Below are 16,139 nucleotides of genomic sequence, written 5' to 3'. Positions count from 1 at the left end.
ATAAGCAGATAAACCCACTAAATAAAGGCTATTTGCATCCTTTCCCATTGCCAAGAGAGGAGTATCTGGGGTTTTTCCTCAGAGATTAATGCTCAATGTCACAAATGTGCCGGAAACTTGGGGGGAGCTCTTTCACCACGCTATCTTGCATGACACAAAGAAAAAAGTGTTTTTGCATATTGTTAAAAGTGCAGCCTCAGCGTCTAGACTGCCAAAATAAAGACGGAGCAGCAAGTTCATCCGGGTTTCACGTTTCCATCACTGTTTCTTTCAGGCAGTACTACAGTCACTAATAAGATGGTAAATGATTTGTATTTATACAACACATTGTCTATGTCTTGATGACCACTCAAAGCGCTTTACAGTAGTTTGCCATTCACAGACATTCATAAAGTGCATGTACGAGGAGCACTTATTTTTTCTAAGAGGGGCAGTTAAGCATGTTGCCCAAGGACACTTCGGCATGCAGATGGATAAGACTGGGATCAAACTACTGACCTTCTGGTTGGAGGACGACCACTCTACCCCTCAGCCACAGCCACCCAGGTAACTGACGCGATGGACCACTTTGTTCTGGGTTAGCAAACAAATTATAGGGATCGAAATAGAAGCAAAGCAAGACTTACCATGCATGTTGATTTCCACTGCTGGAGACAGCTCTCTGCGAATAAAGGGTTGAAGTTTGATGAACTTGCAGCGTTTAACTACGAGATTGAAAAGAAAACTGCTGTTACTGCTAGGAGCTAAAAGTTCAAGCCCTACTTACTTTCTCACCAGCTCAGTCGCTCACTGGACAGAGACAATGCTGCGAGAAAAAGCAGTGGAAGGAGGTTTCAGATGCAGTTTCACTGGCGTTTTGGCTGAAGTATACTGAGCCTTTTAAACTTTGTTTGACAAAATCAAGACATGCAACTTTAATACAACATGCAGCATCACTTGGACTTTTTTACCTGTGAGTTGAAATCACCCAAAGACGACAGTCTCATAAGACAGTGAACAGCAAATCCATCCATCCATATATTATCTAAACCTATCATCCTCTGAGGGGTGCGTGGGGGGATGCAGCCAATCCCAATTTACATTGGGCGAGGGCCGGGGTTCGCCCTGGACAGGTTGCCAGTGTGTCACAGGGCCAATGTACAGAGACAAAGAACCATTCACACCTACGGCGATTTAGAGTCCGAACATTAAACCTCATTTTTCTTGACAAGGGAAATAATTTAATCAGAAAAATATTGTTTTTTTTCAAAGCAGATATTTTTTACATTAAAACACGATCGTTATAATTGTGTCATTATTTACAACTATGCTTTTACTACTGCGTTTTGTCAAAATACTTCTCCTGACAAAGTCTTGTCATGTTTCAGGAGCTGGAACAAAAGGTCTTATAAATACCTCTGTATATAAGAGACTCCAGGGCCAAGACTTGAATTTTATTTATGACTTGTAAAAGGACCGTGTCCCACCCCAGCTCTGGCTTTGGGAAACACTAGATTCACTATGGGACACTGTCAAAGACGTGAGGCAGTGGAGAAAAAGCAGCAAAGGAGGAATCTCCATTAGAAATGGATAGAGGCTTTTTGTCCCGGAGAGCTTCAGATTGTCTGAGACAGCAGTAAACTCAACATGCCATGGCCCACAGGGCCGGCTACTACATCGCACTAAAGCCAACAAACTCTATTTCGCCATGCGTCTGATTGGCAGTCATCGTCAGTTAGCTGGTAAAGCAGAGAAAGCTAGAGGGTTTAAGCTCGACATCTCTTGGGCCTCATTATAAGTCTCATTCCCCAGCAGCTCAGACTCTCATGTCTGAGTGCCCAAAAGAAGCATGAGGGCCCACTTCATCAGAGGCAGCCAGGGATGCATTCTTTCTCCACTAGGTCTGTTCAGGGCTGAATAAGTCTTTGTGAAGTGTGATACACTGTTGAAGTGACAGCCTGCCTCAAATCCATTTACAATCAAGGGCAGAAATCTCCATGTATTTTACTGATTCGGCTCTAATCCCAGACAGAACTTTTATCTCATAATTACCCTCAAGGAAATACACAGGGATTGTATCAGTTTGGGTAGGAATTAGGGAAAAGGCAGGGAAAACGCCCATACTGTGTAAACACCGACCGCCATCCAGGCGCTGGATTACGGAGCTAGGCAAGTGGAGCTGACGACTGGGGCTGGGGTGAATTTCTGGGTTTCACTCACATGTCAAGTCAGATGATGTTAGGACGTGATGAGCTCAACTAATAAGACAAAAATAGGTATAAAGATTTGATATTAACAATTCCAGTCTCATGTAACACCTGAACATGATGGGTGGGGGCCTGGAGCAAATCCCAACTAAGATTGGGCGAGATATGTGGTTCACACCGGTATATATCACAGGGACATGCATACCGGGACAAACAACCAATCACACTCACACCTACGCAGTCTCCAATCAACCGCGTTTCTTTGGACTTTGAGTGGAAGCTGACGTACCCAGAGAAAAACCACAGACTCAGCGAGAACATGCAAACATTGAACAATGCAAACCCCTGAGGAGTGAATAGTTAACACAGGAGATACAGAAATGGTTCAAATAGATAAATGTAATGGTTGGTTATTAAAGCGGTTGCAAAGAGTAGTTGAAATTGTTTGGTAAATGGAAATTACAAAAAGAATAAGCTGTAAAAGCTTAAGATTTTTAAGATTTATAATGTAAGAAATTCTTAGCAGAAATGTTTAAAATTAAGTGAAATGAATAGAAATAAATGTAATTAATGACCTTACAGTGGTAGAAATATAAACTTAGGCAAAACAGTGACAAAAGCTAATTGTGTGAAGAAAATGTAAAATGTTTTACTATTAGCAGAAATGGAGTCTGAAATAATCCTATCAAGATGTTTTCATTAATGAATAATCACCTGCATTTACAAAGTGTTATGTTTACATTCCCTAAGAACGAGCCTTTTATATTTCCATCTTCTACTGAGCCTGCCATGTTTCTATAGTGGCCTTTTAAATGTGTTTGTGATACCTTAATGGGATAGTTCACCAAAAAAAGAAATTCACTCATGATCTACTCACCTCTATGCTGATGGTGGGTGGGTGAAGTGTTTGAGTAACCAAAACCCTTCTGGAGTTTCAGGGACAAACAGTGTTGCAGCCAAATCCAATTCAATCACAGTTAATGATAACCACTTCTTCAGATGTAAAAAAAAAAAAAAAAAAAAGACAGAAAAATAACATGAAATGCCTCCATACTGCTCCTGTGGTGACATCCAAATGTCTGCAAGTTCCAACACTCAAATATCACTTGAAACTACATCATTTCCACCAAGTTTTTAGCCTAAATGTCTGCTGTGATCCTCCTGCCCTGAGCCACGTTCAGGTTCACAACGCATTTCAGTGCCAGGTGTGAACTCACGCTGGCCACTTGTGACCGGATATCCCAGGATGTATGTTAATACCAGGTGTACAGGGCCATAGATTGTCCCAAGTGCTTTAAAGGGGAGGACAAGGTGAGGGATACTCAACTGCAATGTGCAACCTAACCACTAGATTTCAGTAAATCCCAAACACTGAATCTTTAAGTGTATGATGCATTTTACTAGTGTAGATATTTAAGGTTGAGCTCATTTAAACTACTTTACACATTGTTGGGCAGTTTAATCTACAGTGGTGCATCATAAGATCAGCACTTGTCTGTGAGAACTATGTTCTTGTCCTCTTTAAAGTCAACCGTTCTTTGTTTTCAGACTTGTGATTATACATTTTGCAGCTAATGCAAGGGGCTTTTAAAGGGCTGATTTAAAATTGTATCAACGCGTTAAGTCTATTACATTCCACATGAACACATCTGGAGATACTGTCGTCTGAATAGTAACTAAAGCTGACAGACAAATGCAGTGAGGACAGAGTAGATGGTTGCAAAAATGTCAATACAATATAAAGTACAATTACCTCAGATGAGTAGTTACACAGTACTTGAGTAAATGTACTTAGTCGCTGTCCACCGCTGTTAAAAAACAAGCACTGTAGTTCACCAACGTCACAGCCTTAGCCTTGAAGAAGAGAGGCCAACACTGATTCACTGACCTGATTAAACTCATGGTTGAAATATACAGGAGAGACATTTACTTTGCCAAAGACAACTTAATGCATTCAAAGTACAACCATCTGAGATGTAAAAAATTAAACAATACATTTCCTTACTAATTACAACTCACCCCAAAAAAAACACAGCAGCTGATTTACTTTTAATAGACATTCGTTTCGTAAACTCATCTTTTATGAATACCTGAAGTGAAATAAAGTTCAGTCTGTAGGCACGACATCCAACAATACAGCGATTAACATGAAATGAATAATTATTAAGCTACTGAGTTTTTTTTAATTAAGAAGCGAGGAGAGCTGCTGGATGCTGTGCTCTGAAAGCTCAGGATCTCTTGGGATGATGTTTCTTCAAACAGCACTCTACTTGAAATGTGTGGGAAACCTCTGGAACATTCTTATTTGTTATTTGCAGATGGTAATGGGCCATTAACGTCTGTTTAAGAGTCTTTTTTTGTCCATCAAAGAAAATAGATGCAATTAAGGAAAAATAGTAGACAAATAAAATAAATATTCTGTTCCAATTAAGCCCAGTTTGTCAAAAATATTATGAATGTTTTGGTTCTACATCATTTACCTCATTAGTGTTTCCTTAGTGACAAGGTGGTTTCTTTAAAATCCAACGACCAAATCCACGCAACATTCAAAAAACACATACTTTATTTCAAATTGCTGCAACAGGGGCACTAAAAACAAACTGCAGAGAAACACACAGGCCCCGCGTTAAACTTACTTTGATAGAAAATATTCTCATTTTAAAAATCATGAATAAAATGAAAGCACAGGAGAACATATGGTGGACGAAGAAATTTGGAACACAGCGTTGCGTAACAGAAAAAAAAAAGGAACACTTATTAGATTATAAGAGCACAGTTTGGTGCGGCTTTCCAACCTTTTTCAAAAAATAGAACATTTCATGAACTTTCAGGAATAAATAGAGAAAAACACAACAGGACCACCCCCTGCCCCACCAGAAACAACAGGTAGGCAAAAGAATTGGGATTATGGGGTGTGCAAGAAAAAACACCATTCCAGAGAAAAGCAGTGACAACGCACACGAATCTTCATACACACATGAACACTCAACACACGCCTGTGAAGATGCTCACCGTCTCTCACACAGACAACTGGACAGAACAGAGCACGCTGTGGTTATTGATTAACTCGACTGATTTCACTACACATTGATAAACCGACAGTGCAAATCTTCAGACAGCTGCAGAAAACTAAAATAAGAGCAAAGAAGATACACCAACGGGACAAACTTTTTGTACAATTCTTAAATGAACTTGGTGTCTGATCTGTTCTTCCTCCTGGTCTTTTTTTGTTTTGAGATAAAGATGGAATGAAGCTCCAGAGAAGCAGACAACAAAAAAAAACTTTTGGGGGATTCTGCACTCCTTAAGATTTTTTAAAAATGCCTTCACACAATTATTTAGTTACTTGGGGATTAATGTATTTTCATTGTCTGAACACTTTATCGAACATATTTAAAAAAAAATGTTAAAAACAATAAGAGGTGGTTAAACTACATAAAAACACTCTGGAGCACCATTTTCAAAAACATGAATTGTGACAGAATAGAAAGAACAAAAGATTTTCGAAGCCAAAAGGTTGATTCTGGTCGTTCTAAAGGCAGCGATCTTGACTGGTGGCACTAAGTTTGGACTTAAAAGTAGACACGAGTCAATCCAGTCAACCGACTACAGTGCATTATGAAGGTGTTTCTCATCTACGGGGTGATAATGAATGACCTCTGACCTTCTGTGACAGGGCAGGTCACATCACCCTGGTCCACTACACCTGTACGCTGTGAAATGCTTGCTTTCCAAAGTTATGTGAATTCTCTCAGCAAAAAGGTAGAGAAGCCTGGAAGAGGAAGAAAAAAAAAACGGAGAAACAACGCTCTGCTCACAGGCTTTTCCTTCCCCTGTAGGTTTCTCATACGGCGAAGCTTGTCGGGTGCTTTTGAACTACACCCTTTTTTTACAGTACCCTCACAGTCCTTTGGGTTTGTCAGAGTTCTCAAAGACTCAGACAAAGTTTCCTGAAATGAATCCAGTCACAGGATATGGAAGGATACTGAAGTGTCTGTTAACTGGATAGTTACAGAGTTCCTGCTCCTGTAGCTTTGTTTTTCTACTTCACCATTCAGCATCCCCAATGGCTTTGGAGAAGACATAGTCTCTCCCGTTCAGATTCATGATCCCGTCCTTCAGGTGGAATTTCCATTTGTTCTTACTTCTGTGAATCTGGGGAGCAGAGGTTAAAGGCATTAATGTCGTGGGCGTCGAGGACAGATGGACACTGTTTCAGTTTACAGTGGACACAGGCTTTAATGTCTTTAGCCCATGCGCACAGAACGCACAGCGGGTGACAAGTGCAGCGAGCAAAGAAAAGATCGCATTTCAAACAGCAGACTGACTCAAATAAAGGTTCAGTGTGTAGAATGTAGTGACATCTAGTGGTGGAGCTGCATGTTGCAGCTGAAAAGCCCTCACCCTCTCACCTCCAAACATGAACGAGAACCTGTAGAAGCGTTCAGTTGTCATAAAAACTCAAAAGGCGTTTAGTTTGTCCAGTGTAGACTACTGTAATAAAAAACATGGCTACCTCTGTAGAGAGGCAAGCTCTCGATATAAATATAAAGTATTTAAATATAAAGGACCCATTCTAGGGTAAAGAAAACAACAATTCGTACAAATTCAGATGATTATTACACACTGGTGAAAACATGACTAGGATTATTTTATATTTAATTTCTTCCAATTGATCCCTTTTACCTAAATCGTATGGATTGTGACTCAGGACAGAAAATAAGATAGAAAAGAGACTCTTGGGAAACATTTTCTAATGTATGCAAAGCGTCATAACTTCTCTTGCAACAATATCTGACAATGTTTTATTAAGTTTAAATTCATGATTTAACTGTCTTTTTGTGTAGTAAACCTACACTGATCATGACTTAATTTAATTAAGTTTGTTTCCAAAGCTGTCATCAAGTAGAAAATGATAAAACATATAGAAATTCTGTTCTCAGGTTGTTATGACACAATACAAGGATATATCATGAGAAAGAATTTAGAAACAATGCATCTCTGTAAATCTTTACACACACAGGCTGATGGGGGTTTTATATTTCTTACCTTGTCATATTGGCACACAACTACATTCTCTGTATCAAACAATTCCTGGTCCTCCTCATCACTGACATCATCCTCACTGTTCAGCGGCTCCTGACAAATAAACAAAACCAACAAGATGAACAATGTTTTGGGTTCAACATGAGAATCACACAACTTTTAAATGGAATCTGGTCCACTGCATATTAAAACATGACTCTACTGAACCTAACAGCAAACAATCTACCAATGTTAAGCAGAGTTCTGCCTTCCTGCTAAGTATGGTAAAGCTTCCAGTGCTGCTGATGACAGACGCATCAATGTGTTTTTTTCATTTAAAAAAAAAAAAAGATTTCCTCTTGGGCCCACCTCTTCAACCTGCCCGTCCTCTCCTCCATCCTTGTCCTTCTCCTCCTCCTCGTCTTCATCATACTCCTCCTCCTCATCTTCATCCTCCTCTGAGGAGGTGTCTCCGGCTCCGTCCACCTGTAGCATCATGGGAGGCTGTGCCTGGGGTTGAGCCTGGGCCTGCTGCTGGGCCTGGGGCTGTAGTGTGGCCTGTGGTGCAGCTGCACCCTGGACCTGCTGAACCTGAGCTGCTGCCTGACCGGGCTGCGGTGCCATAGCTGTCGCTTGCATCACCTAACGGGAAAGAGGGAATGGCGAAAGGAAACAAAAAAACTCAAATTTACAGCAGGTTTCCTGTAAGTGTTTAACAAGCTTCATCATACTTTGGAATTAGAATACACTTCAATAATTCCATCCATAAGATTAAAAGTTTATAACGATGAAAAACTTGGTGAAAAAGCAGCACAATGTATTACAGGGCTGTGCAAATATATAGATACAAATGATTATCACAATAATAATGTATATATATCGTCACCCATGTATTGTGAGCTCCTTGCCAATACCAAGTGTACTAGAGAAAAGAAATAAATGATCCAATAATCCAGATGAGAGCAATATAAGTGATGAAGGAACTGGAGAGGTGCTGACCTGTGTGTTGCCTTGGACTTTGTTTGAAGCCAACACAATCTGCTGAGGCTGGATGATGACTCCTGTTTGCTGGGGCAGGCCTCCCTGCAGAGGAGTCAGGACCTGGACACAAAGTTCATGAGAGGAGTCCACATTTTATAGAAGCTTTTACATCAACATTCATAAATAAAATACAAGCAACGCTTAATTCCAATTGGTAGCACTAGTTGTAGAAAAGCACAGTAGTAATTGATGTATTTAACTTAATTTAGCCATTTCTGGAGTGTACACTAGGGTACTTCAGAGAAAAGATGTGAGCCGACTGATTTCCCAGAATTATTTCATATTTTCTTGGCATTTCTTTTACCATATTTCCACATTTCTCCTACTGCTTGATTGCCAGAGGAGCCACAGCTATGCTGCTGCTGGCTTCATCTAACCTCATGTGTCATGGACAGAGTTATGGACTGATTAGATGCAGAATGACAATTATTATACACTGATCAGCATTAAAACATGTAACTTCTTTTAATGTTGTGGCTGATGGTGTATTCTTTTGGACTAAGTTGAGCCATGAAGCCATGGAAAATGACTGAGACTACAAAATCACATCAGAATAAATGCTTTCAAAACAGGCCACAGACATACATGGATCCACCACAACTTTCAAAACCAGTCACTCCTAATGCTGTGGCTGATCTGAGTATACTTTAAGTTGACAGTAACCTGAAACAAACATGGTACACGCAGTTGTGTGGCACTTCAAGCACACTTTACTATCTGAGTTTAGTTTTAAGGGTTTAACTCCTTTTACTAGAGCTAGATGTCCTTTTGTGTGTGATAGGACGTACCTGTTGTATGACCGGTGCCTGCACACCACCAGGCTGCATCTGCTGCTGCAGGAGGATCTGCTGCTGGGGTTGCTGGATGAGGTACTGAGCCCCATTGGGAGCGCGGACCACCTGCAGGATCTGACCTAAGAGACATCGAAACATGGATGGATTGACCACAGCCCATAACTAGTCCTTCAAACCATGGGGCTTCTCTACATCATGACATTTACATATGTTTGAAAAACACCCTTTAATACAAGGTGGGTGGCCCCTGACACCGGGGACTGCTTATGAGTGGGGATCTGAAAAGTGGTGCTCATTTAAGATCTATATTGAAACTAAACCACCACATCATCTGAAAATCAGAGACACCCCCCCATGTCCCTCAGCTCCCTCTCTCACAGACACAGACAATTTGAAACACTGGCGGAGAATGTGGCCTGTACCTGCAGATCGATCGGTGCTAATTGGTGTGTGTGTGTGTGTGTTTGTTTGTTTACCATGTATGTGGGCAGAAAGAGATGAAGGAAGTGGGTAGGTAGAGGGGAAGAACCTGAGACACAACATGATGAGCAGAAATGCCAGTGTGAGAGTGTTACCTTGGCTGGTGATGAGCTGTTGGTATGGGGTGACCCCTGTAGGCAAAGCAAGCGTTGCTGCAGTAGCTGCTGCACTCTAGTGGAGAAAAAGAGAATATGCATGCAGGAGTGCTGACATTGAGGCAGTGAGGAACACACATGCAGCATTTTGTCCTTGGGCAAAACAATATACATAACTATGGCTTACAGGTTTGTGGCAATTAAGATTGTTTAAGTTTAATGGTTGTCAAGGTGTAAATGCTCTATAGATCTATTAAAAATACACAGAGGTCTTTACCTTATTGCTTCGCTGAAGAAGTTTTAATATTAATTAAATACAGTAAAACCACTTCACAATTCCACTATTCATGTTGCCTTGTCTAATGTGATAAAAGCAACAATGACATATTTATATTCATTCGTTTTCTTTGTTTGATAGTGAAAGTTTAAAATGATGCATATCAATTTAAAAAATGTGTTGTTTTTTTTAAGGATCGAGAGAAAACAAATAATTAAGAGCACAGATGCAAGTCTTGACTTTAACAGATGGTTTGCTGAACCATTTGTTAACCATCACAGAGGGAAGGCATTCAAAGTGATAAAGGTGTGTTTGTCTCAGACACAACAGGAGCGTGTAAGTGGATGTATTACTGTCTTAACTGTAATCCCAGGTACTTAGCAACTCTCTGAAAGTCCTTCCTCTCGTTTTGACTTCTCTGTTACTCCACCAGTCATTCTGCTCTTAAAGAACTGGAGAGAAGCATTGAGATGCTTTACCTTCTTCTTTTTGGAAGGCTATTGACTAACTGACTGAGGAATTTCACAATTCTCTCAAACGAAACCATATAAAACAAAAGATAGGTATTTATAGGTTTTTTGAGACAAAAACATAAGACTGCTGATCAAAAACAGCTACCTACAACTGTCAACAAGGTCGTATGTTTGTTTATAAGTTACAGTGTTTGGTTTACTTCTTGTTTTTACACTACTCTGACACACTGTTTTGAAGGACAAACTGTAATTACTCCCACAGTTTATCTTGTGTGCGTTAAGCTAAAAACTGATATTTAATGTTCAGTTTAAATGCACATTATCTACTTACCATCCCTGTTGCACTCATATGCTGCAGAATCTTGGGATCCTGAACAATGACTTGCTGCTGGGGAGCTGTGAAGACAAACAGATTTGACTTAAACCATAACACACAACCAAAACTAATAATCTATGGTATACATGATAAATTCACTTATTGAGTATCAAATTCTGTCAAAGGGATTTCCTTGTTCATCTCAGTTTGTTTGTTGTTTTTTTAAACTGTTGTACTAAGAGAACAAAGAAAAACCGGAGTCAAATTCCTCGTGTGTGTTCACATACCTGGCAATAAAAGCGATTCTGATTCTGAAATGACATTGGCAGAGGTTGTTTGTATATAAACTTGAGTGGTGGTGTGGACCAACCTTGCTGCTGCTGCGGCGGCAGGATGACTTGCTGGGCCTGTGCAGGCTGTGCCACCTGCTGGACTTGTTGCACCTGTTGGACCTGCTGAACCTGATGATGCTGCTGTTGCTGCTGCTGCGCTGCCTGTAAGGCTGCCTGCTCCTCGGTATGGAAGCCCTCCACTGCCTTGGACTGCAACAGTTTGTTCTCCCATAGCTGAAGCATGGAGCAGAAGGTCGTCACTTGTCAAGAAGCTGTCTTTGACTCAGTGTTGTGAGAACAACTTAATGAATTTTTGGGAAAAGGATCAATAAGTTGTTGCTGTTGATTTTTCTGAACTGGTTGAATATTATTCATCAAACTCAATCTTCCCTAACTTTGCGATGCCAAGTAAAAATAAAAACAAAAAAGCATCAAGGCTACTCTTAAATATACCTAATAACTTAATCTATAGAGCAAATCATTTATGTTTGCTAAGACCAAATGTGTTCTTAATCCAGTATGAGTTCACAGATGTGTCTGATGTTATTGTGTCTGTGGATGAGAGTGAACCAGAAATGAGGAATCAAGAGGGGCTGAATGAATAAAGGTAAGATTTTAGCAATCTAAGTAAATTATAAATCATCTGTGGTGATCAATGTTGATATAGTGGCGGTGACCACAAACAAATCAACGTATGGTCACTGACAAGCATACAATTCCGTATGATTTAATATAAAGCTGTAATGGGACAGAGGACGTCCACAGGGTGAGCAGTGCTTCATATGTGGCCCAGGGCGGATGTACTTCCACACGGTGAAGAGAATGTGGCCACATGCGTCTCAGTGCACGCGCAAATGTGGTTTGAGTGATTGGATCTCAGGACGCATTCGGGAAACCACACTCTGATTTTGACACACCTCTGCACAAGCCACATTTCTTCTGTATTGCTTATATGCAGAAACAGCGATGCGTGATGAGGGCAGTTACCGTTTTCAGCTCCAGAAGCACTTGCTCGTCCACTCCCTCGTCCAGGAACAGCTCTCGCACCTCGTTGATCACATCCTCAATCACAGACTTGTATAATTTAGGCTGAGAGGAACAGGAGAGAAGACACTGTCGTTACCACATTTACAGCAAAATGGAAACTTTGCACAATCAATGCATGCATGATCAATGTTTAACATGTTTTTTTTAACATATAATGATGTTAAAAAACATGTTACATAGAAACATTTCACACAAAAAAACACGTATGACAGCAGATGACAGGCGTCACTACATTCACAACAATATTTTGTGTAACAAAAGGGTGTAACTGTAAAACCAGTCCACTGTAATATAATCCCTGGGATTTAGCTTTAGCACGAGATTAAATGTTTTCCTGTTGTAATCCATATGAACCAGGTGAATGTGGAGATACAGGGAGATGCGAGGGAGCATTCAACAACAAATATAGCACATGTAAAGGCCCACGTCAGGCGTATTTCAGCACCAGCACAAAAAGCTAAAGGCAGGCCACCAGGCTGCGTTCCCCGCACCGCAGTGCGTGTCCCCCGGTGTCCGCAGCACGGCCCCTCGGTCTCTGACTCCCTCCCTCCCCCTCGGCCCCGGCTGTTCTCCACTATTTAAAGCACGGTCTGGTGTTTATATGTGGAAGCCGGTGACGTAGCGTCGAGGAGCGCCTTCCCATCCCGGGCAGTCTATATTAGAGAGCCAAGATGGCCGTATAAAAACCAGGCGGCGGAAAGGAGGAGGGCCAGAGCCGGAGAGAAGGGGAGACGAGGAAGCCATTTTACGGAGCGGCGAGGCAGCGCGCTCGTTCTGTGACCGAGTCATGAGGACTTGATCCTGGGTGTTTTATCTCATGGGTTAAAGCATTTTTGGCCCTGTCGGCCGGAGCGGGATCATCTCTGGCATGAGACGGGTAAAAGTGGAGGTTCTGGGCGGCTAGCCTCTGCCTTCTAGCCGTGGAATGGTGGACAATGAACTGACGACTTTCGACTAAAGGACATTTTTAATTTTTGTCTCCCAATCACAAGCTTCATTCATTCATTCATTCGCGGTGGATGATGACATGGTGCTTTGCGTACATTTTGTATTTTAAAGAATATGCACAGTTTAACCAGCTTAGCTCACGTCTACAAGCCGTCCCGTCGCCATCCGTGCTCCTCATCGACACGAGCACGGATCGAGTGAAGTAACAGCACAAACAATAAATGAACGGACACCCCCATGTTTACTCTTACAGTTAATTCAAACAACTCCTGAGAGATCGAACCTGACAAAACAGCCCAAATAGTACAACTCAAACAATAAATGACTTCTTGTACTAATCCACCATTTCCCTCGCGTTCTATCTAACAGACCATAATCGTTATTTCTCTCTTTTTTAAGGTTACTAGCCTCTACTAGCTCGTTTTAATCTAAAAAGCTGTCTCTAAAAACTGATTAAAATGGCCGAATGACTGCACGATAAGTCTTTGGTTTTATTTGGCGCCACGGTGAAGTGTTTGTTAAAGCAGATCTCAGTTTTTATACATAAACAGCAGTCGGTGGACAGCTGCTCCGTTAACTTTACCCCGTTTCCCCCCGCTGACAATCCTGAGAGATTGGTCCTTACCACTGGGTTCGAGTTAGCCGAGCTCGCCATTATACGCGTAGTGTAAAGACCACACGGAGCTTGGCGAGATTTAGAGCCAAAAATGACCAAAAACGGGTTAAAACAACTGGGAGCGGAGTTTTCAAACAGCCGGCATCACTTTTGTAAATAACACACAGTTTTCTCGGTCTTATTTACAGTCCCGGGCTGCGACTCCCCAGCCGTCCTCCTTCCGTCGATGTCCCGCTTTATATACTGAGCGATGGAGCTGCGAGTGCGCGAGACATAGGGCAGGGTCACACTGCAAGTACCGCGAGACTTCTGGAGGAGAGCGGTGACTCATCAGCGCAGGGGAGGCTGGGAAATGTCGTCTAAATCCGTCGTAAATAGATGTGCACAGATATTAATGAGTTGGTTATTAGTAATGAATTGTTAAAATGAACAAGAACATATTATTCCTAGTGTTGTTATTATCATTATTAATATTTTAACGTATTATACAAAAGTAATTAAAGAATCAAAAAGCAATTATTTATACTATTATAATGTGTATTATTATTATGTATTACTATTATAGCAATATAATAATAATTGAGTTTCTATATATGTATAAATAGATAGATATAACTTATTATTTATATTATATCATTAAATATATTTTTTGTACATTATATACAATATAGAGCACAGGTAAGCAACATATTTATAGATGTATAGGAAGCTGGTTAAGTATAAGATAATTATTAATTCATGTCTTATGGAGAAGGGCTCAGATTAAATCAGTTTGTACTTCATCTCACTCCCTTTTGAATATGTAGATTAAACTAAGTTTAAGTTAAGTGTTGAAATAAATGAAATGAATGAATGAATAACAATAGTAATGTATTACTATTATCAGGAAATGGTATTGTTACTCCAGAGGCCTGACCAGTGCAAGAAAAACTTGCTATATTTTTATAGATTGAACCTCAGTTTAATAAGTTGTTAAATTGAACTGTACAATATTTAAATAGTAATTACATGGTACAGCCCTTCCCTGTGTATCATATTCATACAGTTATCCAGTTACCCAGTCACGTGTTGTGTCATGTAAACACAGGTCAGGAGCATCAGGTAACATCAAACATCAAAATGAGAAAAATATGATCCCAGGGACTGTGACAGGGGCATGAGAGCCCAGGAGACAATTCATAAATCCAAAAAGCAAAACTGAAATACAAAAACAATCCCAAGAAAGCCATTATTTTTTTCTACAGTGAAAACATAACAGTCCTTCAGGGTGGTCCCTTCTGACTGACTTCCTGAGTGGTCACAGTCATGGTGAAGAAAACACGTGTAGCTCATATGTCATCGCGTACAAACACGTGTCATTGCAAGAGAAACAGATAAACAATTTAAAATTTTAAAGACAACCCAGCGTACCTATGGTTCTTAGGTAGGTGTCACACAAACAATGTCAGACGTCATCACAGCTGGAAATCTTAGTATTAACTGGATGACTTACAAGGACAAGAGGTCATAATTAAAGTAAACTTTCTCCAACAGAGTGTGTGTTCCCAACAAGCAGTTTTCTTTACACCACATTCGGACGGAGAAATGTTAAGCAGGCATGTTTTGTGGCGAGCGAGCTAATGGCTAAGAAGTTAAAACCTAATTCAGAAGGAGAATAAGTGAAGGAGCCTTGTTGGCAGAGATGAGCTGCTTGAACCAGAAAAGCTTAAATTCTTTCCAAAGTGTCAGTTTTGTTTTAAATTACCATTGCAGAGCAGATTACTAATATGACACAAGATACTGAAAACACACTAAAAGAAAAATCACTCGAAATGTCCAGGTTTTAAATCTGGCCTGCATTGGAATAACAGACATAGCAAAATACCACCCAACTAGACTTTTTCTGTGTGTAGGACAAGGATGTGGGACATATATATTGTATTGTGGCCCTTTTATGGCCCCTGCCACTGGTTCAATAACTTAGTATGACCCAAAAATGGAAATGCCCTTGATAGGTGTTTACTCGGGATGTTCTGTGGATGGAAACACCTTGTTGAAGATAGCGGAAAGAAGACAACTTCCAGTTTCCTTCCTGTCAGCCATGAACAGACTCACCGAATCTGGACAGCTAAAGAGTGGAAATATGTATCATGGTCTGATGAGTCTTGATTCCTGCTGAGGCTGCAGATGGTTGGGTCAGAATTTAGCGTCCAAAGCATCAATCACAGGAAAATAACTACCCAATATGTTGCTCCTAATAAAGTGCTCAGCGAGTGTAAATGTAGGCATCAATACTGATAATTCAAGTATATGATATATAATAGTGACAGTAGTCAGTAGCAGATATTTCTCTACCTTATTCAAGCTTTGAATGCAGAATTCTTTCTAGCAATGTAGTAAATCTAGGGTCTGAACAATTATTTCCCCAATGGGGCTGCACGATACACCATGGATTTGAACAATGCTTCGAGCAACTTGTTTTACATCTGTTTTACATTGATTGGCCCTATCAGCACAGTGGCACAGTGGA

At 40.6% G+C, this 16,139-nt stretch overlaps 1 protein-coding gene across 1 annotated transcript; it reads right to left on the bottom strand.

Annotated features, from left to right (window-relative positions):
- Positions 1–4,731: 4,731 nt before the first annotated feature.
- Positions 4,732–13,896, bottom strand: gtf2a1 (general transcription factor IIA, 1). Its single transcript, XM_020091905.2, has 10 exons — positions 13,640–13,896; positions 12,007–12,108; positions 11,058–11,253; positions 10,703–10,767; positions 9,622–9,697; positions 9,041–9,165; positions 8,211–8,312; positions 7,581–7,853; positions 7,236–7,325; positions 4,732–6,341 (listed from the first exon to the last, which is right to left on the bottom strand). Exons 1-10 carry the CDS (start codon positions 13,667–13,669, stop codon positions 6,234–6,236), a joined length of 1,167 nt encoding a protein of 388 aa, XP_019947464.1. The 5' UTR covers positions 13,670–13,896; the 3' UTR covers positions 4,732–6,233.
- Between the last annotated feature and the right edge of the window lie 2,243 nt (positions 13,897–16,139).

This window comes from Paralichthys olivaceus, chromosome 19, assembly GCF_024713975.1.
Source record: "Paralichthys olivaceus isolate ysfri-2021 chromosome 19, ASM2471397v2, whole genome shotgun sequence".
Lineage (NCBI taxonomy): Eukaryota > Metazoa > Chordata > Actinopteri > Pleuronectiformes > Paralichthyidae > Paralichthys > Paralichthys olivaceus.
Note: the sequence above shows the minus strand (reverse complement) of the source record. Positions and strands in the feature narration are given on the sequence as shown.

Excerpts from the sequence above, each read along its gene's own strand:
- gtf2a1 (XM_020091905.2), bottom strand. The coding sequence starts at position 13,669 with ATGGCGAGCTCGGCTAACTCGAACCCAGTG. Across the intron at positions 10,768-11,057 it reads GCCGCCGCAGCAGCAGCAAG|CTCCCCAGCAGCAAGTCATT; the intron begins GTTGGTCCACAC and ends TTGTCTTCACAG. Across the intron at positions 9,698-10,702 it reads ATATGAGTGCAACAGGGATG|AGTGCAGCAGCTACTGCAGC; the intron begins GTAAGTAGATAA and ends TTTCTCCACTAG.